General features: G+C 37.1%; 5 protein-coding genes across 14 annotated transcripts in view; 2 read left to right on the top strand and 3 right to left on the bottom strand.

The window, feature by feature from the left end:
- Positions 1-1991, top strand: part of LOC111434390 (mitochondrial pyruvate carrier 4) — a 6531-nt gene extending 4540 nt beyond the window's left edge. The window contains exons 4-5 of the mRNA XM_023071855.1: positions 1329-1402; positions 1668-1991. Of these exons, the coding sequence (XP_022927623.1) occupies positions 1329-1402; positions 1668-1713 (120 nt within the window). The 3' untranslated portion in view covers positions 1714-1991. The remainder of the gene's footprint in view (positions 1-1328; positions 1403-1667) is intronic.
- Positions 1992-3261: 1270 nt separating this feature from the next.
- On the bottom strand, positions 3262-10609 carry LOC111434375 (sialyltransferase-like protein 2). Of its 10 annotated transcripts, none has more exons than XR_002708936.1 (18): positions 10500-10609; positions 10188-10408; positions 10013-10108; positions 9878-9933; positions 9720-9782; positions 9234-9321; positions 9070-9143; positions 8666-8755; positions 8412-8489; positions 8123-8223; positions 7545-7737; positions 6473-6563; positions 6316-6380; positions 5352-5506; positions 5185-5266; positions 4576-4685; positions 3733-4019; positions 3262-3523 (listed from the first exon to the last, which is right to left on the bottom strand). XR_002708936.1 is itself a non-coding variant. In XM_023071837.1 (18 exons), the coding sequence occupies exons 7-18, from the start codon at positions 9319-9321 to the stop codon at positions 3824-3826; spliced, it is 1323 nt and encodes a 440-aa protein (XP_022927605.1). In that variant the 5' UTR covers positions 9720-9782; positions 9878-9933; positions 10013-10108; positions 10203-10245; positions 10336-10408; positions 10500-10609; the 3' UTR covers positions 3262-3823. The 10 variants fall into 10 exon arrangements, 8 of the variants coding, with proteins under 8 accessions (XP_022927605.1, XP_022927604.1, XP_022927601.1 ...); XR_002708935.1 differs by having other exon boundaries at positions 3601-4019; XM_023071837.1 differs by having other exon boundaries at positions 3262-4019; positions 10203-10245; positions 10336-10408.
- A 3480-nt stretch (positions 10610-14089) lies between these two features.
- Positions 14090-14890, top strand: LOC111434229. The gene has a single exon (XM_023071627.1). The coding sequence runs from the start codon at positions 14164-14166 to the stop codon at positions 14764-14766; it is 603 nt and encodes a 200-aa protein (XP_022927395.1). The 5' UTR covers positions 14090-14163; the 3' UTR covers positions 14767-14890.
- Positions 14891-19135: 4245 nt separating this feature from the next.
- LOC111434388 (lectin-like) lies at positions 19136-20013 on the bottom strand. The gene is made up of 3 exons (XM_023071853.1): positions 19830-20013; positions 19622-19728; positions 19136-19532 (listed from the first exon to the last, which is right to left on the bottom strand). Exons 1-3 carry the CDS (start codon positions 19992-19994, stop codon positions 19151-19153), a joined length of 654 nt encoding a protein of 217 aa, XP_022927621.1. The 5' UTR covers positions 19995-20013; the 3' UTR covers positions 19136-19150.
- Positions 20014-24809: 4796 nt separating this feature from the next.
- Positions 24810-26051, bottom strand: LOC111434046. Its single transcript, XM_023071341.1, has 2 exons — positions 25564-26051; positions 24810-24828 (listed from the first exon to the last, which is right to left on the bottom strand). The coding sequence occupies exons 1-2, from the start codon at positions 26049-26051 to the stop codon at positions 24810-24812; spliced, it is 507 nt and encodes a 168-aa protein (XP_022927109.1).
- Positions 26052-27623: the final 1572 nt, after the last annotated feature.

The following is a 27623-nucleotide window of genomic DNA, read 5'->3' on the forward strand; positions in this document are numbered from 1 at the left end:
GGGGGGGGGGGGGGGGCTTTAAAGCAGTATCGAGCAGGACGGGTTGATGAGTAACTAGGCACGATTGAATAAAGTAGGTTAACAATCTTTTATGAAATGGGACAGGTGGGGGTATGTGAGGTTGAAAAGATGGATCAGCCGGAGGGAAGAGAGGTATGGTTGATTCAGTGGGATTGAGAGGTCTATTGTGGGCTTTTGAGGTCAGGTGGGGCCAAGTACATTTAGATGGAATGGGTACAGTTTATGGGCTTGGCTAATAGGCAATGGGAATACTATTGGGGGTACCGAGCCTAAAAGGGAGGGGTTGTGAACTTTGATCCAGACTCCATTGATCCATTGGTAAGTTTTGAACTTTTGACCCCGCCACCATATGATGGAACCTTTTGATCTTTCAAATATTCTTAGTCCATTTCTCGAATTTGGGTGTACCAATTTCAGAAGTTACATAAAGTTGAAGCTCGTTCCTAGCATTTACATATTACAGGGCTTTGTTTGGTTGAAGTGGGCTTAGAGAGCTGTATGAGCTGATGCCTACCCTTAAAGCTCCCTTACTATCGTATCAGTTATCATGGAAATGTCATCTTCTGAGAGGAACAACATCAAAGAGGATTAAGGTGGCAAGGTCGTATGATGAAAGGAGGTTGCCCGTGTAACATGGGCGGGGGTTGAGTTTTGGTTGGGCCAGGGTGATTCCTTCATTAATGCTTTTCTGTAGGATAGTTTTGTATAGTGATTGGTGGGAACTCTATAAAAAGACTCCAACCTTTTGTGTTTTCTCCACAAGGAACAATCAACTTCGTGCATCCCCCATTGCCTTCCAGCTTCTGCACAGTACCCTCTTCTATTTGATAACTTCTCAACCCATATGACATAACTTTCTGTCCTTTGTTCTTCAATTTTTTTTTGTTGAACGGGATTCCGAGATGCTATTGAGTAGATAAAAGCCAGGCTAGAGAACTCCGCTGAATAGAAGAGAAAGAACGGTCTCTTCGGTTAATTTCAATCGAAAATTTCTTCCTTCTAAAGGATAGGACTTGGGTGGGGGTCGCCAGCAATTGAAGAACAACCATAGGAGGTTATTTCCTGATTGGAGGGTTGGCCAGAGTGGATTCATGGTTAGGTAGGATCATGGATGGAGAGAGAGGATTCAATATTATGCGTTCGACTTTCATAGTCGTGTAAAGAACATATAAATAATAAATTGACGTGGGATTCCAGTTTTGTCCCTGTAATTACCTTGATGGAATAATTAGATTAAATCGTATCTTAGCTAATGGCTACACTTTCTTTTTAGCTCTGAACATCTTTCTTGTTTCTGAAAAATGCAGAAGAACTGGAACCTTTTTAGTGTCAACGTTGCAATGGCAGGGACTGGCATCTACCAATTGACAAGAAAAATACAGTAAGTCGTCGCTTCTTTACGTTTAAAGTTATTGACATTTTCAACTTGGAGCAAAGAAATAAACATTATACGAGGATTATTACAAAAGGCTGTCTATAATGACATAATCCAAGAATTAGTCGTTAGAGAAGTGAGTTCGGAAGATCAACAACTATATTTACCTTGAACTTTGGGAGTTCTTTTTCTTTCTTGGATTTTTTTGGTAGAATTGATTATGATTGATCCATTTTCCCTTTGACTAACTCAACATTTCGTTTGCGTACAGGCACGATTATTTCTCGAAGGAGGAAGTAGCTGCTGTCAACGAATGACGACAAAATATGATATATTCTTCATTTACTTACCTCTGTGATGAGCAGAATTTCCCTTTCCCCCACCACTCCAAAGCCTGACCTTCTTCTAGCCAAGGCTCCATGACTTTTCTGCAAATCAATTTATGTTCTTTATTTTACTTCTGTAGCTATGCAACTATGCTTCAAAACTGTTGGAAATAATAAATTAGATCCTGATTTAGGCAAACATAATAACGCTCTATGAAACGCTTCTGAATGGATGAGTTATGGAAATTGTGCATTTATAGCATTTATGTTGAAGATGCAACTACAAATTTCAACGCCCATCTGATATTTGATGAAATATTTAAGCCTCGTTTAGTTCAAGCAAATTTCAATGAAAAGTTTTAATCTTATTTACATTGCTTAGATTGTTACAGCACTGTATTCCATGCAGGTTTTGTGATGAGTTTTGGAAAGAGGTTTATTTTTTAGACAGTTTTCTAAAATTTAGCCTATAGTATATCTAATTTACATTCGAGTTCAAGTAGTCTTTAGGAACAACATCAAACATCATTAAGCTTATAATTTTAAATTTCAGACATCTAATAAACAACAGAATACCATTTTCATTCCGATTCCTCATTTTCATGCTTGCTTACTTTAACGAGATCTTAGATTAGAAAGTTGAAAGACTTTTAAATTAAGAAAAAAAAACATATTAATTATGTTTCAAAATTTTATTATTTTATTGGATTTATTTCAAGTTTTAAATTTTTTCAAAGATTTTATTCGAGATCATTTCCTTGTATTTAGAGTTTTAAGTGGGACTCTTGTCATTAAACCATTATCTATTCATGTATTTTCAACTTGAACTCTAAAATCTTTTTCTCCTCGGATAGTGATGAACAATGTAGCTTGTATTGCAATTTCCTTGTCTAAGAGGGGCTTAGTGCTTAGTAATATTTAAAGCGTAAGATATAATTACAATGATGAATAGACTTTTGACCTAGTTGTTACTCTGAACTCATGACAAATCAATTTACTTGTAATGATTGTATCAATAAATACCACTTGTTCTACCATTTTATAGTGCAAATGTAAGTTTATAATTAATTAATAAAAATAGATAAACTAAAGAGTTTAATTAATTAATTTTATATAATTTAAACTTATAAAATCAACATTCAAATTAATATTTAATTTAACCCTCATTTTACTACAAATCTTTACTGTTTTACCCATACAACATTATCTTTACCATTCATTAAAATCTTTTACAAGGCAATATTATTATTATTATTTTTTTTTTTTGTGTGAATATTCTAGAGTTATTTTCAATACATTATTTTCATCGGTTGGATATTCTTAATATTTTGCTACAATATTTCCATCCAATTCAATCACTAAGTTCGTTCTAAGTAACCTGTGTTTAAAGGTACACTTGCGTTGAACCTAATATAAACAACGTTCGCTAAAGAAAAACTCACAAGAACATAACCACGATCGCACCATTCCTGAATCCACACATTTCTATATCTTTCTACACATCTCTCGACCTCAAGTCAGTGGCTTTAAGTATATATGTTTGGAAAACCACAACGTCCTCATCTCATTGACTCTCTCTCAAGCTTACGCTTAAGTTCTTAACAACGTACCCTAAGATTTAGATCTAACTATATCAAAAGCTTCGCAGAAATATTTGAAGTAACAGATCATAAACCACTCAATATGATGTGGAGAAGTCAAAATTAATTCATAATATCAATATCTATGTCAAGATACACTCACCTCACCAATCCAGACTTCACGGGAGAAAAACATTGTTCCTCTGACGAGCAAGAACAACCTGAATGATGAAGGGCAGTTGTAATTACTCTTTGAACAAAATTTTGCACGAACAATGGGTGAAAGATAACCACTAACTTTTGATGCAGTCGCAGCAGATGAATTATCATGGTATTGCTATAAGGAGAAGGATTCAATTCAAGAATGCACGGATTCTGAGAGTATCCACAAGTTTCAAGAATCCGGGATTGGCATGCGGAATTTTTGTACCTTGCAAAAATGAATAATCCCTTCTTGTATTTCAATGCTCCACTGCAACCACGTCTGGTTCCAAATGAACTTCAACATACAATTAATTGATTCAATTTGGCGGCACTGTGCAAAGAAGACCATGACCAGGACTATGCTCCAAAGGGTACATGGTTGTGCCTCTCACAAATTTTTGATGAGCAGCGGCAGGCTTGCGTAGGCTTGAAATTGACATAGGCTTGCTTCTGATACGCTTTTTTATGATAGAGCACGAAGCCAATGGGTCTTTAGAACCTGCTCCAACCCTCCTGTACATTTTAAGGATAAACACCAAGAGTTTAGAAAAGGATGATACACTTACACATCAATACATTTAATTTGCATTAGTTAAGAAAATACGATAGAGCACCAAAACATTTGCTTCATAGTTGATCATAGCTAAAAGGTTGCAGGTCCAATATTGGACTCCTGCAACCATTAATGCACGTTTTGGGTTGAAATTCTAGGCTAAGAATATAGATTGGCGCACAAAACATAAGTTATGCCAACCTAGGCATCAACTATTCATTTATGAACTTGACGAGCATCGCCATAATGTTAAAAGGTCTGGCTGAGATGGATGGTATAGTAGCAAATACATAGAATAGTTGATTCGCAAAGTCTCTACACGCAATGTCTTACCATGCAGTACAGATTTGTTAAATGAGAATGAAATGGCATTCAACATTCATGGAATGATTCATAGTTTAGTAGAAACATATACATTGATCACCCATAAAATTTCTATTTTTTTTTTTTTAATCTTTTGTGGGGTGGGGTGGGGTGGGGAGTGTGGATGTTGATAAAGATCAATGATTCAACTACCTCAATCGTTTCTCAGATGCAACTCTAGCAGCAGTAACCATCTTTTGGCTTGGTACCCACTTCACCACCCGGTTCGGATTAGGTCGCATTGGAGAATGGATTTTGACAAGCTACACAATTTTAAAAGTGCTATTATTTCCCAACTAATCAATCACAGATGACAAATTTATGGTTAATACAGAAATCGTCTTAGAATATAACAGTTTAACAAGAAAATCAAATTTCACCGAGCGAGCATGCCGTCAATACTTGAGGATAGATATTTGTTGATAAAATATCATGATTTTTATTTGTAAATTTTGAATTCTCTTCAAATTCTTGTGAGATCTATATTTAAAATGAACTGTAAAACAGAACACTCGATCTATAGAACTTAATTCATTTAACAAAATCAACATTGAAACTTCAATGACAGATTTACCACTTGGATATTCTAATATTTTCTCATTTTAACTTTTGGCAAGGTCTATCATCAATCATCAAAGTTTTGATACCTAAAATATTTAGTTTGGTTTTGCCACCACAGAAGGGAACTTCTCAGTTGCACTAATAAGTACATAAAAAGCACACAAGTTTCAGCACATATGTCATAAATATTAGCAGACTTACACCCAAACATTCCATCATCTGGTAATATGCCCTACCATGCAGAGGTGTGTGACCTTGACGAGATTCTGAAAAGTATCTTGTCCTGAGAAAATTTAGTTTCATTCATCAATTAAGTATATTTTTTATTTCACATGTTAAGAAATTATTTGTAACAACAAATCTCATACCATTCTTTATAACCAGGATCAACAGTGAAGCCATACATATCCACAGAGTCACATATGGAGAGAGCAAACTCAAGAGCCTTGAGCCCAGTTCCTTTTGCGGCAGAACCAAATGAAGCACCAAGCATGAGATAAACAGGATTTTTTATGGGTATCTCCTGCAGAAAGTAGGAGGAAAATAATAAGTAGGGTGCAATGAGGCAATCACCTAAATAAAATATTTGATGATGAAATTTTAAGCGCAGGGCAAGTTCAACATTCAAGTTAGGAATAAAATTTTCAGAAGGAATGGTTTGTAAAACACGATCTATCATTAGTGGTATGACATCTAACTATGTATTTAACGAGCAAGAAAATTCATGACTTCAGTAAAAATATATTAATTTCAATGCAACAGCCATTTGTACATAAGTTGGCCCAAACACTTGCTATATATGCGAGTATTAATTTGGAAAGAAAAAAAAAAGCTTCTCTTGGAGAGGTATCAATGGTGCTCTTGGAGTTATTAAAAAAGTAGAGTGAGGAATTCACATTTAGGTGTGGGTAAAGCCCCCTTTCACATCTAAAGGATTGGAAAATCCTACCAGAATCTTTCCTCCTCTCTCTTCCTAGTTCCAACCCGAGAAGAATGAATAAAAATTTCGTCTTTTAGTTCGTTAGAAAGATAAGGGGTTGTCCTCAGTCTCAATTGATTTATTATTCCCTTCTTCTCCCTTCAAGACATGAAAAATGGGGAGTTAAGGGAAACAAAACCTCCATAAAAGAAACTATTAGAGAAAGAAAAAAAAACCCTTTATTTTTGCTTGAACCTTGATGGAAAGGTGGAACTAGAGAAACTTCAAGGAAACATATGGAGTCTGGTTCAAACCAGTACAAATACTAGAAAGCTACAAAGCATAGAAATTACAATCCTGTATTTTTTTGCAAAGATCGTTAAAAAAGAAGCTACTACAAACAGTACAAGAACCTGAATCATCTTGTTCATGATATCGTGAATTGTTGTTTTGATCAACAAAACCTCCTTTCTTGTTTCTGCAAAATATGCAAGTTGTACTTAGTATACTACTTCTAAGTTCTAATATAATGCATTAGAACCACAATAACAAGTGAAAAAATATTGATACCATCTAACTCCACGACTTTATCCAAAGCTTTTGCAGATCCTCTATTAAGAAGACGAAAGGTACTTTTCTTACCCACATGATCTGTGTAGTTCTGTGAAAATCAAAACATAAGACAACCGGGCTTTCATTGAGAGAGAGAAAAAAAAAATGCAAGCTATACAATAAGAGAGCCGACAAAAAAGGAGGCAAACTATAAGAAGGGTCTCCAATCAAGCAAAATAAGACATGATGAATAATTGTCAAAAAGCTTCGCCAAACATTGCTCAAGGATCTCTCAAGTGCTCTAAAACTTCTATTGTTCCTCTCACCCCAGAGCTCCTACAAAGATAGCACAAACCCCGCTTGCCACAAACTTTCGTTTCTCAAGAAAGGAGGATAAAGAACTTCTCGAGCATCTCTTTGCAGTCCCTCTGCCTTGGCCAAGGCTGAACTCCTGAAAGAACCGACTCCAAACTGCATAAGCGAAATCACAAGTCCAAAGAATACAATCCTGATCTGCAGCTACCCAAAGAATGCAACACCAAGCCCCACCAAATTAGGCACCTTCCTCAACACCTTATCTATAGTGTTAACTTTTCCATCAAGGACCTTCCAAACAAAAAAACTTAACTTTCTTGAGAATTTGCTCCTTTCCTCGTGAGGCAAAGAAAATATCACTCAAGGAAGGGGGGTTAACCAGACAAAGAAAGAAGGAATTATAAGAGAAACCAGCAGACGAATTGGGATTCCAAAAACGAACATACCTTCTTCCCAGAAAGAATGAAACTCTCGCATTAAAGAAAGAAGGTCGACAATATCCAATGTTTCTCTATCAAACAAAGAATGTCAAAACAGGAAGGGTGCATTGAGACTGAACATTGGCCGATGAATAATTCCTTGTCTAGGATAAATAATATAAATGAAGAAACATAAAATAGAGGAGGGGTCACTCGAGACTGAACAATAGCCAATGAATAATGAATAAGTCCTTGGCTAGGATAAATAATATAAATGAAGAAACGTAGAATAGAGGGGGATTAAGCAAAATTATCAAAAGGAAAGGAGCATCTAAAATGATTAGTAGAAGCCGAACCTGGATAGGGGCCCCATTTTCCCTGATAACAACATCAAAACCATCTATCTCCTTCCCAAATTTGGTTTTCAAGAGATCTCCAGAATTTCCCACAACAGCACAACGACCATATTGCTTTGGAACATATGGTGGCGTTTCAGGAAGTACTAAGGAAAGTTTCTCCATGCACAAAGTTCTATTAGCACAACTATTACTGCAAATGGAAAAAAAGGTCACTGTAAGCCTGGCTACGAGAAACTGTCCTTGGTCTTCTGATAGGGATGTTCATTCTGGAGCTCAAAACACAGCGACATCAACATGCGCTTTGTAAATTCTTGGGATTTGTATTAAACTATACAGCTTCAGAAGGAGTTCTTTCCTTATGATTATTAGAAGTGAAGCTTATGAAACTAGAAACCTGATATGGTAGAAGTCTAAAATTAAGAAAACTTATGTTCAAAATAGCTGTTTTTTTTGTTTTATTTATTTATTTATTTATGTATATATATAAATCCTCACATACATAAGTGATTGGTGTCTATAAACCCATAAATTGTCAATCATTTCAAGGATAAATTTTTGTAACTGTAACTACTTACAGAAGAATTCCTTTGTTAATCCTACGCCAGGCGTACTCCTCCCATCCATTTGGCAAGCCATCAATGTACTCATTGGTCAGTATGGTAGTACTGTTCCGCACCTGAGCAGTCCACTCATTAGATAATAATTTAATTCGTAAACATGCTTATGAATCTTTGTAAGAGAAATAATATAAAACGGAGACCTCTTTTAATTTCAAGGTGTGTTTTTTTTTTCCCAGATAAAAGTAGAAATTTGAATGAAAAATTGATGCATACAACCTTTTACCTAATATAGAAAGCAGCTTACCTGTTCCCAAGTAGCCACAGCTTCGCAGAGATTAAATTCATATGATAAGCCTTCAAGTTCACCAGTTTTAGGATCTTTCTGTTCACATGAAAATTTCAAAAATCTTAAGTACAAGTTTGTGTATCAGCTAAATTTGGTTCAAAAGAACATGGAGTGGCAGGATTTGTAAGTGGGATTCAATGCTCCAACTTATTCAAATTTCATCTACTCAACAAATATATGATTAGTCCGTCAGAAGGATGAAGGGAACCTACCCATTTGGGAATGGTTTCTTGAGGAAACCTCATTGTAACTAGGCAATAATCTTCACCACCAACAGCTTGTAGACCTAATCCATTTGCACTCTGCAACACCATCGAACAAATGGCGTACAACCATATAAGAGATTAAAGTTTTTGTTTTAATTGAGAAAAATGTTAAACTACTTCGCATTGTATCGAGAAAAACACACACTCATCTGCGTCTTATAAAACAAAGTTACATCCAAAATTACCTAAATGGTCTTAAAGGTCATCAATAGGTATTTGAAAAGCTCTTAAAATACAGAGTGATGTCATAAGCTTATGCCTTACAATAGCCGCAAGCGAAACTTTCATCAACATGTTCTTTCCAGTTCAGAAATAGTAAACGCTTGAAAGAAATGGTTTACAGAACTAACCACACACTTCTGGAAACTGCTCTGAAGGGATTGCAGAGCTTCATAATCCTCATCGGAAAGTTGATAATTACCATCTATTAATAGATATAAACATAAGTTAGATGATCATACACTTACAACGAATGCGAATGAAAAGAAATTAAGCAGAAACATAAGGCTCTTACATAGGTAGGAAACACCATTAATGTATATGAGAATAGCCGCAAATCCAGAAGCTAAAGCAAGCACAAAGGCGAAATGCAACAGCCTCATCTATATAGAAACTGAGAAATTTAGGAATTCTAAGGACCTTTGATACAAGCTTGAATTTATCTAAAGTGTAACAATCCAACATTTTAGACCTAGACCGACCAGGTCCATTACGAAAAACATGCTTTCGCATTTTACAAGATGAAAATAAATTTTAAAAGTTGATAGAGAATAACAAATCCAAACAAAGTAAGGAAAAGTTTGCTTGGGGTGCCCGTTAAAATAAATGTAAACAAAAGGGTAAATCAAAACATCTCCAAAAATGTATCAAGAAATGACAAAAATCGCAATCAGATCAATAAATCGTCACAAAGACAAATTCAGTTTTCAAATACTAAAAAACTCATAAATGCATGCGTACCTAACATTCATCAGGAACATCCAATAGGAAAATCACTTACCTTGATTGTGAAACCTGAAAATTTCGAATCCCAAGCTCCGAGTAAGGAGACCGTTTGCCCAACCTACAATTATTTCCAATAAATTAAACCTGAAACTTACATCCTAAGAATTCCAGTTCCAAGAATAATTTGAGACTTAATCTTGTAACTTAACTTACTCCAACAAGAAAAAAATTAGCCGAAATTGGTTTCAGTATTGATGACTTTGTTCAAACTACACATAACAGAGATCTAAGAGTTAGAGCCTACAAAAGAACTCCTAAATGAATCCAAAAAGTTCGATAGAAAGTTACCCAACAAATTCTTATCGAAAATGAAACAGAGTTCGCACTGATTGGCTTCAATTAGATCTGATTTCGTAGATTCAAGATCCAAAAGTTTTGAGTATACTAGAAGGGCCAAAATTCACGAGTTAGACTTAACCATAACCAAAAATTATTAGAGAACTTGCAGGAAATTGGATCTCACCCACGAATTGGATACCTCCAATCTACAAGGAGGTTCGCCGAAGAAGCGCGCACAAAACCTATACCGGAGAAGAAACTATTCCAGCTGAAAAACGCATTTCTCTATTTTATATTGTTCTTTCTGGCCTCTGTCAATCTCATTTGACTACCTGGCGTAAGGTCCGATCGACGGCGGCGTTTGCGCGATTCGGCTGGCGGTAAGGTCCGACAGCGGTGGTGAGGCTACGGCGGCGATCAACAGAAAGAGAGAAATCTGTGAGAAACAGAGTGGGGGAATCGTGTGAAAGCGAGAGAGGCGGGAAATGCAACTCACCGGTAAACTGCATGCAACGATGAGGGATTGAAATTTCCTATATCTTTGCTTCCGCAATTCCAAACATAAAAATTTCACCCAAATGGAAAAACGGGAAAAGGCAAGCCAGTATTTATGTGAATTCAACGCTGCCGTTGGATGTCCCATTCCGATCAAGCCCCTCCATTCATCAATTTTTTTATTATTGGATTTATTTTTTATTATTGGAAAAAAACAGAGTAAATTTGGTAATTGTTTTTTTTAATTTTTTAATAATTATTTTATTTAAAATTTAATACCGTTCCTGATAGAAAAAATTCAAGGTTATAAATGTAATCTTGAACCGCTCATGTTTAAATAATAATTTAAAGAATCTATAATAGTATATGAATGAAATTGGTGTTTTGTCTCGGTAATACTGTTAACATGACCCTGTTAACACATGTTTTGTCTTGGTAACAATCTTATCCGGGTGAGACCACCGCTCATGTTTTGTCTTGATAATACTGTTAACTTGATTTTAATTTTGAGTGAGTTATAACTCCGGCGTGTAAGGGTTTGTCATTTAATTTTCATGAGTGAGAATGGTTATTGTAACGATTCAATAGGAGTTGAAAACATAACATAACTTCACATAAATGATGGGGCCCACTCTCTCACTAGTCTGGATTTCGTTTATAGCTGGATCATAAACAAACTGTTTATTAGACAATCAGTGGTACTTAAGATATAAGGTATAATGATAGATGTAAAATAGACTTTTGACCAAACTGTAATTACGAATAACTCGTGAATGATCGATTTACTTATAATGATTATATCAATCAACACAACTTGTCCTATAGTGTATAAGAGTGCAATTCTAAGTTTATAGCGGAGTGATCTATATTTAATGAATAAAAATTGATGAAAGGAAGAGTTTACTTAATTAATTTTGTATCATTGAAACTTATAACGTGTGGGTCCATAATATCCCTTACTAGCTTACAGTAACATTAAAATGATTAATTTAATTAAAAGAAAAAAATGTAAAGGGTTTAAATTAATATTTAATTATTAAATTTATTAAATAAAAAGAACAAAATATATTTTAATTTGAAGGGTTCAAATTAATACCACATATATACTGAATACAAAAAGAAAAATATATATGATTTGAAATATTCAAATTAATATTTCAAATATTCGATAGGTTAACGTACAAAAAGAAATGTATATTTATTATATTTGATATATTAAATATTAAACTAATTAATGCTAAACCCAAGGCGGGTGGAGGATATTGACGGGGATGCTAGTTTGCTCATTCTTGTGGAGGAAATGCTCGAGATTTTTTTGGTTTATGATTGGCTCAAGGCCGTGGTTGCAATGCTACGGTTAAGAGGTGCTTTTAAACACTTGATTTTACGATGGGGAAAAAGTTTTGTGATACTTGTTTTGTTAGTTCTGGTCTACCCTCTATTGCTATCTAAGCATCTGAAGTGCCTCGAAGTTTCGAGGGTACTTAAGCTACTCATGGACCCACTCTGGATTCAAAAGAGGTAGTTCACCTTTTTTTAGCATTGCAAATTGGTCGAGTCACAAATCTAATCTCCAGGGTGAACTAGTTTTCGTTTCTTTGACTTTGGTAGCTTACTTAGTTCATGCAATAGTAATCGGTATTGGAAGTTGAGACTCTACCTCACAAAACTTTGTATCAGGTGGGGACAACATGGTGAGTGCTAGTTTGCTCGTTATCCATGGGAGGTTAGCTAGCGAACCTATCCCACAAGCTATGTAATCACATAAAATTGGAGGCGGGACCCCCTAGTACATGCCAACTCCATTGACTACCCACAAGATGAATCTACCGTGCAGAGTAACCACTAACTACTCGCATGAACATGCTCTCCTATATAGAACGAATCTACTGTGTAGGATAATCTAACAAACAACGAGTCACACATCCCTAACCAACCTCACATCTATCTCAACGCTATTGTACCGGAGTGGAAAGGGAGGTGGAAGTTCCTAAGACAATGTATCGACTGCTATTAGTTTGGAGATTTACCTTTGTTATACCTAGATGTCGTGGAAGTTTACCAAGTTCTGAAGGGCATCTAGGCGGTTTCATCTCTTGTTCTAATTTAGGGTTAGCTCCTTAGGTTAAACTAATCTTTTGGTGCATTCAAGGCTAAACCTCTGATCGCTCACGATCATGAGGTGTAAGGTTTAGTAGAACGTACTGACATAGGCTAACATGTAAATTGCTCTAGCTGTAGCACCCTAAAATTAGCTTGATTTTCCTGTACATGCTTTGCTAGGGAGATTATCCTATCGATCACCTAGAACACCGTATACATAATCTAATCATGCATGCAAACTTACTTAGAAGATATCTTATCGATCACCTAAAGCACTAAAACATAAACTGAATCATTCGTGCAAACAAACAAGCAATCAAGCTCAATGGAAGATAACATACATCAATCTCCCGAAGAACATATCACATTATTTCATCCTCTGTTCTAACACAGCAGAAAGATCATAGAACAACATTCATTACAAATCTCATAATAGGGGCATTTTGGTAATTTTTTACATCGTACATAGCATACTCGTCAAAAAAATTTAAAAAAAAAAAAAAAACCATTTTGAAGTCTTTAACATGCAATTTTTAACCACCTAAGGTAAGGAAGGCTCACATGCTAGTACGTCTTAACGATTCCTACAAGTATTACTTGCCTAAAGCCCGTGTGGTTGCTTACTTGGATGAAAAGTACATTTTCGAGCTAGCTTTTCCGTGCATTAAGAGCTCCATAATTTCTGAAATTTCTCTAGTAGGCCATAAATTAAGTCATAATTGGGTTAGTATCAAAATCAGGATGAAAAACAATGGAACGGGTCGAGAAACTCACAATCACGTGCCTAAACGGTCACACGTGCGCATAGCTCACGCGTTGAGGAGGAATAAATGCACACTCAGTGTGCCACGTGGTGATCACAAATTGTTTCCCCGACTTTGACGTCTTGTGTTCAAATCTAGCATACGTAATTTTCATGAAATTTTTTTTAAGCATGACATGTGGCACACGCGGATAGGTGCTTCTAGAACGAGTTAGTTCAGATGGGCGGTTCAAGTCTTGGGCGTTGAACTGGTCAAATACGGGTGAACGAAATGGAATAGGGTTGAACTTTTGGTTCGAATAATCCCTAAATGCTGACTGGGCAGACCGGAAACAAGTCCGGTCCGGTCCTGGTCTGGTGCGAACCGGATCTAAAAAACGTACAAATAATGACCCTTCCAAGTTTTTTTAAACCATTAACTCGTAGTACCTCTCAAAAGAAAGAGAATAAATATAAAAATATGAATAAAGTATCGGCGTGGGCCCACCACCTTCGAATCAAGAATCTCCACCGTACGATTAACACCAATTAGGGCTGTACTATGCATACACTAATTCCCGCGTTCCACATGAATATTTCCCATCGCCATGCAATGCCATTGCCATTGCAGTTGCAGTAGCTTCGTTTCAAAATGCACACTCGCATCTTTTCCACACGCGATTTCACGCGCCGACACTCTCAATAAAATCTGTTCAACTTTATCCAGTTTACCCCTTTCGCTCCCTCACTCTTTTCAGAGCAAAACAGAATCTGCACCGTCCACCTGAAATCCCTTTATTTATTTATTTTTTTGTCTCCGATGAAGAAGCTCTACCGGAGAAGAGGAACGGTCCACCCATCGCCGCCGATCATCTCCGACCATCTCTCCTTTCTCCCCACTGCCATCCTCACCCTCGCGGCGGCGCTTTCACCGGAGGATCGAGAGATCTTAGCCTACCTCATCTCCTCCTTCTCCAACGACTTCACCACCGTCAACAACTTCTCCGGCCACCGCGGCAAGGCGGCCCACCAGAAACCCGCCGCCGCAAAGAGCGGTTCCGATCACCCTCCAGTTTTCTCCTGCGACTGTTTCCGGTGCTACACTAGCTACTGGGTGAGATGGGATTCCTCACCAAATCGGCAAATGATACACGAAATCATCGATGCTTATGAAGAAACATTGGCCGAGAGTAAAGCCGGCAAGAACAATAAGAAAGAGAGGAAGAAGAGGAACACCGGGTCCGGATCCGGGTCGGTTTCCAGTCCGGGTGATGGGAAGGGGTCCGAACTCGCCCCGAAGGTGGAAGAGTCGAGGGTGACGGAGATGGAGGCGGCGGATGGCGGCGAGAATGAGGCGGAGAAAGGGTCGGTGAGGTGGATTGTGAGTTACATAGGGGAAAAAATCTGGGGAGGTTGGAATTAGGTTCTTGTTCTTGTTCCTTTGATTCTGGTTCTTGTTCTTAGTTGTATATAGAATCTTATGAGTTTTCATGTACAAATTTTTTGTACTTATAAATTAGTTCACATGAACACTTAATTTCAACATACAATTAGAGAGATAGTGCATCAAGCTATTCACAAGAGCTAACTTGATCGTTATTCACAAGAGTTAACTTGATCCTCTTCTCCAGGATTCGAGATGAGGATGTTAAACGAACACGACTCTCCATAATGATATGATATTGTCCATTTTGTTGCATGATATTGTCCACAATTGAGAATATAAACTCATGATCATTCCCTAAATTAGTCGATGTGGGACTTTCATCATCCAACACTTCCCCTCGAACAAAGTACCCCTCCCCTTAATCGAGGCTCAACTCCTTTGGAGTCTTAGTCATTTATGACTGCCTTCGAGGAGGCTCGCTCCTTTTCTTTTGGAGTCCTTGTTCGACATTTGAGGAATCGAGGCTCGACTCCTTTGGAGTCTTAGTCATTTATGACTGCCTTCTAGGAGGCTTGGAGTCCTTGTTCGACATTTGAGGAATCGAGGCTCGACTCCTTTGGAGTCTTAGTCATTTATGACTGCCTTCTAGGAGGCTCGACTCCTTTTCTTTTGGAGTCATTGTTCGACATTTGAGGATTTACCAATCTATTGACACGACTAAGTTTATGACATGACTCTGATACTATGTTAGACGAACATGACTCTCCACAATGGTATGATACTGTCCACTTTGAGCATAAGCTCTCATGACTTTGTTTTAGATTCCCTAAAAGCCTCATTCCGATGGAGAGAAGTATTCTTTGTTTATAAACTGATGATCATTTCCTACATTAGCCAACGTGGGACTTTCATCACCCAACAGAAGGAACCTTAAGAGAGCCGCTGACTCCAACCACCGTCCATGTACAATCCATCCTAAATCTGACCAACTTTTAAAAAATTAATCTTTAGTTCTATTTTTTTTTATATAAATTTTGATTATATATGCACATAAATGTTGATGGATTAAATTTAAATAATTAAAATTAGAAGCTCAACTAAATGACAAATAGATAAGATTAATTTAAGTAATTAAAAAAATAGAAAAACTAAAAGGAAACTACAGAAATAAAAAAAAAAAAAATGCTGTTTTATAAAGAGAGTATGAATGGATTAATTTTTTTCAAAAAAATAATTATAAAAAAATTTGGTTTTTTATAATTGGGAGAAAAAAAAAGAAAAAGAAAAAGAAAAAGAAAAAGAAAAGGGAAACAGAAATGATGGCGACATGTCGGAAGGGATGGGGCCAGGAAAAAGGAAGTGCTTCGATTAAAGTGAATGAATAAATAAATAAAATTTAAAAAGAAAAAAAAGAAAAAGAAAAAGAAAAGGGCCCACAGTCCCCGGTAACCGGTAAGGACTCCCTCTCCAATTCTCCCTTTCGGCGTTTTCTTTATTTATTATTTATTTTTTTTATATTTCTATTTACTTTTGGGAATGCGTCATTTACATTTTTCAATTCCCAAAGTATTCGGTGCTTATAAATTTTTTGAATTTTTAGGTAAAAAATAACACTTAATTAATAAAAATATTCAACTTTTTTTTAAAAATAAAACTAAAAAGTTTAAATTTTATAATAATTTATTTTAAAAATATATTTAAAATTTTAAACATTTAAAAGTTTTATTAATATTTTTAAAACAAAGATAGTCCGAAGAATTTGGTTGATGTAATGCGGACAATTGGAAAATCTTAAAACAAAGATACTCGATGTATTATCGACACTTGGAAGAGTTTAAAATAAAAACTCTGCTCTCAGTTCTTTTCAGAGAGTGTTGAGATAACAATAAGAAGGAAGTTAAGAGAACTCAGACATAATACCGACCCAATTCCCCACAGGTGGGGGAAGTGACAAACTTGAAGGAAGGGGAGGGGAATACGAGTCCTACCAACAAAGAAGTAGAATTTCATGGCAGAGACTTCATAGCTAAAACAATTAGAGTCAAAACCAAGACCCCTTGTCTTTCTTCATATGTAAAGGGACCCACTGAGAAACCGAGTGAGCACAAAAGTCGGCACTTTATACCTTTAAAGTAAAATTTAGAAGATGAGTAAGAGACGACAGAAGTTGAAACAACGCTAGTCAAAAGTATGAAAAACCCTTGCATGGGGCCCTAAAGTAATTATCTACCTCCCATAAGAGAGTGAGTGAGATAGAAGAGCTAGTGGAGTGCAGCCTTGTGTATGTCGAGCCTTAGGTCAACCATAGAGCGACCATGAACACTATGGTTGACTTTGGAGTATCCACAACTTCATGATAGAGATTGAAGCGAAATGCTTGACATCGAGATACAATACGGACAAAAGCTATCAATTCAGCAGCTCTACCTATATTAGGGGTTACAAAGAGAAAGCTATCAATTCAGCAGCTCTACCTATCTTAGGGGTTACAAAGAGAACTCCGATTAAGATAGGGACTTGGATGGGACAAACTAATTTTGTGATTGTCAAGATGGACAATTTGACATCTGAGGATGAATTTTCTGCTTGAACACAAAGTCATTCTCACACCCATAGTAAAATGTTTAGTAGTATGAGGTCCAACCCAACAATCATTCAGACTATCACCCGTCAACCAAAAAGGGTGAAGATAATATCGGTGTTACAGTTGAGAAGGGATATTATTGACAATGAACCCATGCTCGTTTACATTGCCATGGTTGAATAGGGGAGCTCGAGTGAGCTCACTACGACAGAAACCTCGTTGCCACTATAGGAACACCGCGACACAAAGCCAAAAGGTCAGACAAAGGAGATAAATCATGAGATTGATTCTATGTCGAGGACGAGGTTGTCTACCACAAATGTTTGTCATATAGCTCAACTTAAGTTAGTTGAACAAACAACTAAATGACTTATTGACGGTGGGTTTACTAGACCCTCAACTACTCTTATTAGTGATCACTTAAATGCTGAGGAAAGACCCCAAGGCAACAAATTTATGGAAGAGTATGATTTTAAAGTAGCAAGAACCACGAACGGGTGCAAAAATACTATGGACAAGTCCAAGTAATCAACAAGGTTGGGAAGGCATCATATAAGATCTAATTACTCTCAAGGACGTGGACTAGCCCTATTGTTCATGTTAGTAACTTGAAATTTTACAATCCTGACCAAGAAAACACCAATCACAAGGAGGTGGTATGATCTCATGCAACGAAGAAGAATTTCGCAGCAAAAAAAGTAGGAGAGGCTTCAACAAAGAAGACACAAAGAGTCAATGAACCGAGAAGTGGTTTTAAACAATTTCTTTCAAATTGGAAGATGTTGAGATTAGCTGGAAGCGTGTCGAGAGACCTGAAGTCAGCCCCATCCTACATCGCTTAGTTCGTGAAGAGTCGGTTGATAGATACGTCAACCAATTGAGTGGAAAATGATGTCTCGATCATGCTTGTCCAAGATGTGTTGCTTGTGGTTGCATGTCAGATGTCTCGATCATACTTGTCAAAAGGCGTGGTTTATGGTCGTATGTTCATTTCAAACTCTTTTTACTTGCTGTCATGTTAGATATGTCTTTACTATTCTTGTTGCGTCAATACGAGAGTGTATGACCAGTCACCAAAATCATGTCTACACTTGTTAGGGCTAAAATGCCCCAAAATGTACTATACGGGATATGACTAGTTATCAATTCTTCCTGCCCGGGTCATATATTGTCAAGTTCTGGTTGTTGCTTATTCGCTTTTAGCTTATAACATTGAGTTCTTTCACATTGTTTTCAACATATTTCCTCGCTTACGTTTTCTAAAATATTCTCTCAAATGTGACCCTAGGCTCGATCTTACATCAAGGTTGTCCGCAAAATCCGACTATCATATGACTGACTTGTTCCCTAAAAGCTAGAACAAGTGTTGTGCAATCATTGTTCCACTACCACAAGAGTGCGATTGTGATAAATGTGCGTGAATATATATACATGTGTTATTGTGAGACTGAATAATGAAAAGGGTTAGACTCACAAGCATATCAAAAGACCTACTCTATCTCGGCTCGGCACATTAATTTCCATCTTATTTTAATGAAAAATTCTTCTAAGATCATCCATGATTGTTTTAACTTGACTCGTGTTAGTAAGGAGAAAGGTACTATTAGATTTATCTTTTTCTTGATATTTAGTTCATATTTATGTTTTATTATATTTGAAACAAAAAGTGTTTAAAACTTAACCTTCTTGTCCATAAGCAAAAGGTCTATTTTTTATTATTTCAAACTAGTACATTCTTTCGTATTTGATTCTAAGACAGACTCTCGTTCCTCATCATCAAAATAAGTGTACTTTGAGTTTGAGAGAGAGAGGTTGTGTACACCAAGACTATTTTGATCATGCGCAACCACATCCCTTCGCTCCAATCCGAACACCTTTCACAAGCATCCCTCTCTTCCAATGCCCTCCATGTTCATAAAAGGCAAACTCGATCTCGCCACTACTTCCACAACCATGGTTATCTACCTTGAACTCAATAGCAATCTCAAGCCACTGGTTTGGTTGCTTCCCCAACAGGCATTCCTGGCGCTCTATCTTGCTCCCATCTGGCTTCTTCAATTCGATGTTCATTGGAGCATTCCACCCGAAGGATCTATCATTTAGCTGTACCTGAAGTGCTACTTCATACACAATATTTGGTGAGAGCATAGACTCCTTGATCTTTCCACGAATGTCCAGCCAAGATACTTCAATAAGCTTAGCAATTTCATTACCACCACTGCAGGTTTTTAAACACCCGTGTGAGAGAGATCAAGAAATCAACTTTTTATCATTTTTTTTCCTTGAAAAATTAGTAAAAAATTATACCATGATCCCCATTCCCAGTATCTTTTATCTTCAATCCAAGCGATTGAGAGAGCTCTTGCAAATATAAAGTACCAATTGCTGTTTGACTTCTTATCAAAGATGTACTTCTGCATAAAAAGTAAAGAAAGCCAATATTTTGATTTAATATGTTTATGATATACAAAGTCGAATAAAATAAGTTGAAATCAATATATATAGTTACACTTACTATAGCTCCCTTGTTCAAGAGGATTCCAGCAATAAGTTGTTCATAAAGCTTAACGAAGGAGGGATAGTGCAGTGCTACGTCAGCATTCTTCAAAATAACATCCAAGCAATGACCAAGCTTCACTTCTCCTCCTAATTTCTCTCTCGTTTCCTTCTCTTTGTCCATTATAGTGCTTTCTTTTTTATGAACAAAATTGAGATATGAATTAACGTGAGAGGCAAGAAGGGATAAATATAACCCCTCTTTGGTATAATATTTTGAAGATAAGCCATGCACATTCGAATTTTCATCTTTTTTTTTTTTTCATACACGTGTCTATCTATGCTTATTTGATACTCTCTCATTTAAAAGTAAGGCCTTATTACCTTCCATAATAATCTATCTTCTTTTTAGAAATAAACCTCATTTTTTATATATATTCTTTTAATTTAAATTTTAAAATCAAGAAGAATATATATTATATATATATTATTTTATTTATGATGATAGTTTGATTGACCAATATTGTAACTAATTTTTTTTATTATTGTTATGAATATATTAAACTTAATGCTACTTTGAAAATATTAACGAATTAATAATCTATTTGTTAAATTTATTCACTTTAATTTATGAAAATAATGTATGCTACGAATTTCTCATAATCTATTATTCGACTAATTATACGTATTTTTTATAATAATTTAAATTATACGTCTTTTTTATATTACTTCGATCATATAATTAATTTAATTGTAGTTGTTATCGTCATGTTCACTACTTTGATTGTACTATAAATGGATGAATGTTCTTGCAGCTGCACAAACTACTCTTCGACCACCCGTAATCCATTTTAACCATATTGCCATAAAAAATTTTAGAAGTATGGTACTATTTTTCGAAAATGAATTCATCGTATGGTTATTTTTAATTATTATTATTATTATTATTATTATTTTTATTATTCATTACATTTTCAAGGCTGAAATTCGAATGCATTTTCTCTCTATGAAATTTATATTTTTATATAAAGGTAAGAATAAATTATAAAAAATAAATAGATCACAAAGAATGTTTATATTATTTTCCATTTAGGACGCAGTCAAAGAAATAAAAAGACATTTTACTCCTTTTAAAAGATACTTTTTATGTATTTTACTTTTCATTTATATCTGTGTTCTTTCATGGTCTAAAAATATTTAACAATTTTTTAATAGAATATAATATATATTTTAATTATTTATAAATAAAAAAAAGCACTTTATTCTATTTTTTAAAAAAATAACAATTTCGAATAATACTTGATGTAATTATATCTCATTTGTATGAAACATTGTTTAAATATAATATTTCGTTCGTTAATAAATTATAAAATATGTATTAGATAAAAAAATATCTATTTGACATACGAAAAACACGTAAAACTAGAACTGTTATATTTGTTTGAAAGTTAAAATTTTTTTCTAGAGTTATTTATGAGTCGATATTGTGCATTAATCACATTTATTTATTCATATTCGAAGACTTAAGCTTTATTAGAAACTATTGATTTTTAAAGATATCTATTTTTAATAAATTTAGTCTTAAAATTTATAAAAATTGCGCATACATCGAAGATTTCTTTTTTTGGATAATGCGATGTTTGATACTTTCTAATTTATGAAAGTTAAATAGAAAGATCTTGTTTAATATAAGGAATAAACTAAATAAATGGCATGATGTGTTGAATGAGTATATGGTCTTTATTTGAAAAGATCTCAAAAGAATATTTTGATGATATTGTTGAGAATGAACGCTTTATTCTTGTAGTATAAGGATTAGGACCATCTTTAATTTTATTTAGAGTTAAGCCAAACAAAAAGGTTATGTAAACTTATAAGAAATATGGATAAAGTTCTGGCAAATTTTTAATTTACGTAGCTACAGGTTGTGTCACTTGGAACGTATGAAATTTTGGATGCAGGTTGTCAAGTTCATGACTCGTACCATAAATTCTAGGGGGAGTGTCTTGGAGAACGAACCAAGAACACAACAAGAACCTAGAAAGTAATTGTAACGACCCTAGAGTCACTATCGTCACTACTGTCATCATAACCTATGCTCTTATGTAGAATTAAACTTTTACAACTTTTACAACTTCATCATAAAACATTGTCGTGGACTTACATGTTCAAAAGAATCTTTAAAACAACCTAAGAAAATACTAAATAAAACAAGTAAAACATAGAAAAAACACACTATACTAACCTAAGACTAAGAAAATAAAATACCACTATTCCATGCACGTGGCATGGTCTCTACTTGCGGTGTGTCGGCAGCTGTATAGGGATGCCTTATCTTTAACAAAATAGAAGTAGCACACGGCTTGAGTATTTTAATAATACTCAGTAAGTGACCCCACTATTAGGGTTAAAGAATGCAAACACATGCAACTCATGTTCTAGGGACCTATCGTTAAAACCATCATAGGGGTAGCCTCTCTAGTCCGGACAATATTGGATGTGTAGTAAACCACACGTGCGAGCGTGAGTCTCTAGGCGGTTCGTACTCCCTGGACCCATCATAGTCGAGCTAGCTGTCCGACGTTCAAAGGTCAACAGACCCCTGAATGTCATATGAGGCATGACCATCATCATCATCATAGTGTACGCGTTCGTACTCATTATCATAAATGGGGAAGTATCAAGATGTATATGAACATACAAAATGCATGAGGTTCTTATAGTTTTCATCTTTAAATCATCTTTATGACACAACCCTATACACCATTCACACATTACTCTAATTACTCTAAGTAATATGCACGCATTGGCCTTCACATTCATCATCATTAACATTAACTAGGGTTGTGTCTTTGAAAACTAGTTGTCATAATGCATCGTGACATTTAATACATGCACATCATCTTAATATGAAACATCATCATATTAAGTCATTTTATCATCATACGTCTCACATCATCTTATTATTATGCATCATGTCAACATCAACATCGTCACATCATCATATAATATTATCACATTATCATATAATATCATCACATCATCAACTAACGTCATCATATAACATTATCACATCATAATATAACGTCATTACATCATCCTATAACATTAACACATCATTATATAACATAAAATATAAATGACATGTGCAAGGGTCACTGGGCATTCGTCATCATACATAAGACAAGTCTTCTGATCGAGTCGATAGTAAGACCACTTACACGGTTTGCTTAGGCCGAAGCTACTATAACTTCTTGATGCTAGCTTAACACAGTTTGCTTAGGTCTGAAATTTAATTCTGACTAAGCAGTCCAACAATCATAAGTTAGAATTCTACTAAGGGAATTGGTTCACCTAGTTTTGCATAAAATAATTTAAACTTATTCCTGATCATTTAAACTAGCTAAGCATAATTGTGCATAAATATTTAAACTCACAAAATTTAAACTAGTTAAAAGGTAGTCATACTAACCTTAGACGCTTCATAAAAAACTGAAACTAGAAGGAAAGAGTCTGAGCGTATTAAACCCAACCCGGATAAGCCAAAATGCTGGTATTGAGCCGTCAAAAAGTGTATTCTCCGACTGGCTTTGAATCACAAAATACCACTAACCACAGCACACGACCTAGCTAGCCAGATTACACAACAGCACACGACCTAGCTAGCCAGATTACACAACAGCACACGACCTAGCTAGCCAGATTACACAACAGCACACGACCTAGCTAGCCAGATTACACAACAGCCTAGCTAGCCAGATTACACAACAGCACACGACCTAGCTAGCCAGATTACACAACAGCACACGACCTAGCTAGCCAGATTACACAACAGCACACGACCTAGCTAGCCAGATTACACAACAGCACACGACCTAGCTAGCCAGATTACACAACAGCACACGACCTTAGCCAGATTACACAACAGCACACGACCTAGCTAGCCAGATTACACAACAGCACACGACCTAGCTAGCCAGATTACACAACAGCACACGACCTAGCTAGCCAGATTACACAACAGCACACGACCTAGCTAGCCAGATTACACAACAGCACACGACCTAGCTAGCCAGATTACACAACAGCACACGACCTAGCTAGCCAGATTACACAACAGCACACGACCTAGCTAGCCAGATTACACAACAGCACACGACCTAGCTAGCCAGATTACACAACAGCACACGACCTAGCTAGCCAGATTACACAACAGCACACGACCTAGCTAGCCAGATTACACAACAGCACACGACCTAGCTAGCCAGATTACACAACAGCACACGACCTAGCTAGCCAGATTACACAACAGCACACGACCTAGCTAGCCAGATTACACAACAGCACACGACCTAGCTAGCCAGATTACACAACAGCACACGACCTAGCTAGCCAGATTACACAACAGCACACGACCTAGCTAGCCAGATTACACAACAGCACACGACCTAGCTAGCCAGATTACACAACAGCACACGACCTAGCTAGCCAGATTACACAACAGCACACGACCTAGCTAGCCAGATTACACAACAGCACACGACCTAGCTAGCCAGATTACACAACAGCACACGACCTAGCTAGCCAGATTACACAACAGCACACAACTTAGCCAGATTACACAACAGCAAACAACTTAGCCAGATTACACAACAGCACACAACTTAGCTAGATTACACAACAGCACACAACTTAGCCAGATTACACAACAGCACACAACTTAGCCAGATTACACAACAGCACACAACTTAGCCAGATTACACAACAGCACACAACTTAGCCAGATTACACAACAGCACACAACTTAGCCAGATTACACAACAGCACACAACTTAGCCAGATTACACAACAGCACACAACCTAGCCAGATTACACAACAGCACACAACCTAGCCAGATTACACAACAGCACACAACCTAGCCAGATTACACAACAGCACACAACCTAACTAGATTACACAACATCACACAACCTAACCAGATTATACACCCTAATAAGATTACACAACATCACACAACCTAATCAAATTACACGGCACACAGAAATCAGATTTATCCAGCCTAATTAGATTACACAGCCTAATCAGATTACACAACAGCACACAACCTAATTAAATTACAAATTACACGGCACACAACAATTAGATTATCTAGCCTAATCAGATTACACAGCCTAATTAGATTACACGGCACACAACAATTAGATTACATAGCACATAGGCATAGGACAGTTCTGTTTGACCCATTTTTTCAGAAATAAAATGTTTAGTTTCAATAGGCATGTCCCTTACCTGAGGAGCTGCTTTCTTAGCCTTTCCTAATCAACGGCGGTCTGACTCCCCTCGAACTGAGCCTTCTTCCTACGTAGGCGTTGAATCTTTGTTGCGTTTAATACTCTTATTGACGGTTCTGGCAACGGCGACGTTCCCTCATGGCGGCGATGTGGGTGCTGGGCAGGGGGTTTTCTGATGTGGGAAGGGGCGCGAGATGGTGTGGGAAACAGTCGGCTGGGGGACCGGGAGCGTTGGATGGCAGCGGCTTAAGGAAGAAAAGTGAAAAAAGAAAGAAGGAAGAGCAGCGGGTGGCAGCAGAAAGAAGGAAGAGCGGCGGGCGGCGGCTGGCTAAGGCTTATTTTTATAATTCTTATTTTGTTATTGGGCCATGGGCCCAAAACGTGGACCTTAGAATATTCCCAAAAAAGAAACTTTCATCCTTGAAATCTTCACTCAAATGCACAAGGCTTGCGCTACTTACCTTCCTCTCAAGAGCTGAGGGTACTTGCTCATCATTTTCTCTTCTCGTTCCCAAGTGACTTCTTCAAGCTGGTGATTCCGCCATAATACCTTGACCAACGCGATCTCTCGATTACGTAGGGTTTTCACTTCTCTATCCACAATTTGCACGGGTTCTTCCTCATAGTTCAAACCCTTATCTAACCGTAGAGGTTTGAAATCTATCACATGCGATGGGTCATATATGTATAGTCGTAACATCGATACATGGAACACATTGTGGACTCCTGAAAGTACACGTGGTAGAGCCAACTGATAAGCTACTTGTCCAACTCGCTCCAAGATCTCAAATAGTCCAATGAAGCGTTGGCTTAACTTTCCTTTGCACCTGAACCTAAGAACGCCTTTCATGGGAGCCACCTTAAGGAATACTTTGTCTCCCACCTCAAACTCCAAATCCCTTCGTCTCACATCGGCATAACTCTTTTGCCTGCTTTGGGCCGTACGCATTTTAGTCCTTATTTTCTGGATAACCTCATTAGTTGCTTGCACTAAGTCGGGGCCCAACCACTTGCGTTCTCCCACTTCATCCCAACACACTGGGGATCGACACTTCTTCCCGTATAAGGTCTCAAAAGGTGCCATACCCAACGTCACTTGATAACTGTGGTTATAAGCGAACTCTATGAGATGCAAGTGTGTGTCTAGCTACCAGCAAAGTCCAACATACAGGCCCATAACATGTCCTCAAGAATTTGGTTTAAGCGTTCAGTTTGCCCATCCATCTGTGGGTGGAATGCTATACTAAACTCTAACCGTGTACCCAACACTTTTTGAAGGCTTTTCAAAAACTTTGATGTGAAGCGGGGATCCCTATCTGACAGAAGGGATACCGGTACCCCGTGCAATCTTGTTACTTCCTTCAAGTATAACTGAGCCCATTTATCCACGGAATAAGTGGACTTCCCTGGCAGGAAGTGAGCTGACTTAGTGAGCTGACTTGGTGAGCCTATCAACCACAACCCATATAACTGTGTAGCCTCTGGCCGTCCTCGGTAATCCCACGATAAAGTCCATGACGATGTTCTCCCACTTCCATTCAGGTACGCTAAGTGGTTGTAATAGCCCCGCTGGCTTCTGCCTTGGGGCTTTGACTTGTTGACAAACCGGACACTTGCTCACAAACTCGGCCACATCACGTTTCATATTCCGCCACCAATAATGTCGTTTCAAATCCTGATACATCTTGATACTGCTAGGATGTAGGGCGAATCGCGAGTGGTGAGCCTCGGTTTGGATTTCTACCTTTAGTTCTTCATCATTTGGCACACACAACAGCCCATGGTACAAGAGCCCCCCATCGGCTGTCAATGAAAACTCCTGTCTGTCTGATTGACACCTATCAAACGTCTTTTTTCAACCAAGTCTGGATCACCATGTTGTTTATCAATAAGACGTTGCCTCAAGGTCGATTTTATCATTATTTGGGCCAATTGAGCTGCGACCTCCCCCATGGCCACCGCTACACCATTTCGTTCTAGATCCTGTTGGATCGCTTTTTGTGTGGTGATTAGAGCAGACGTGTGTGTTGATTTTTGGCTCAATGCATCAGCTACCACATTTGCCTTTCCCGAGTGATAGAGTATCTCCATGTCATAGTCTTTAACCAACTCCAACCACCTGTATTGTCTCATGTTTAACTCCTTCTGAGTAAAGAAGTATTTAAGACTCTTGTGGTCAGTGAAAATTTGGGTCCTTTCTCCATAAAGGTAGTGTCTCTAAATCTTCAGTGCAAATACCACTGCTACGAGTTCTAGGTTGTGGGTGGGATAGTTTTGCTCGTATTCTTTTAGTTGACACGAAGCATAGGCGATAACCTTCCCATATTGCATGAGGACACACCCTAACCCCCTTTTTGAAGCATCACTGTATACCACAACAAAGCCTCCATCTCCTAATGGCATAGTAAGTATCAGGGCTGTTACTAACCTCTGTTTAAGTTCTTGGAAACTATCCTTGCACTGATCATTCCAGGTGAACGATTTTCCTTTCTCGGTCAACTTAGTGGGGGGGGGGGGGGGG

This window comes from Cucurbita moschata, unplaced genomic scaffold, assembly GCF_002738365.1.
Source record: "Cucurbita moschata cultivar Rifu unplaced genomic scaffold, Cmos_1.0 Cmo_Scf00044, whole genome shotgun sequence".
Taxonomy (NCBI): domain Eukaryota; kingdom Viridiplantae; phylum Streptophyta; class Magnoliopsida; order Cucurbitales; family Cucurbitaceae; genus Cucurbita; species Cucurbita moschata.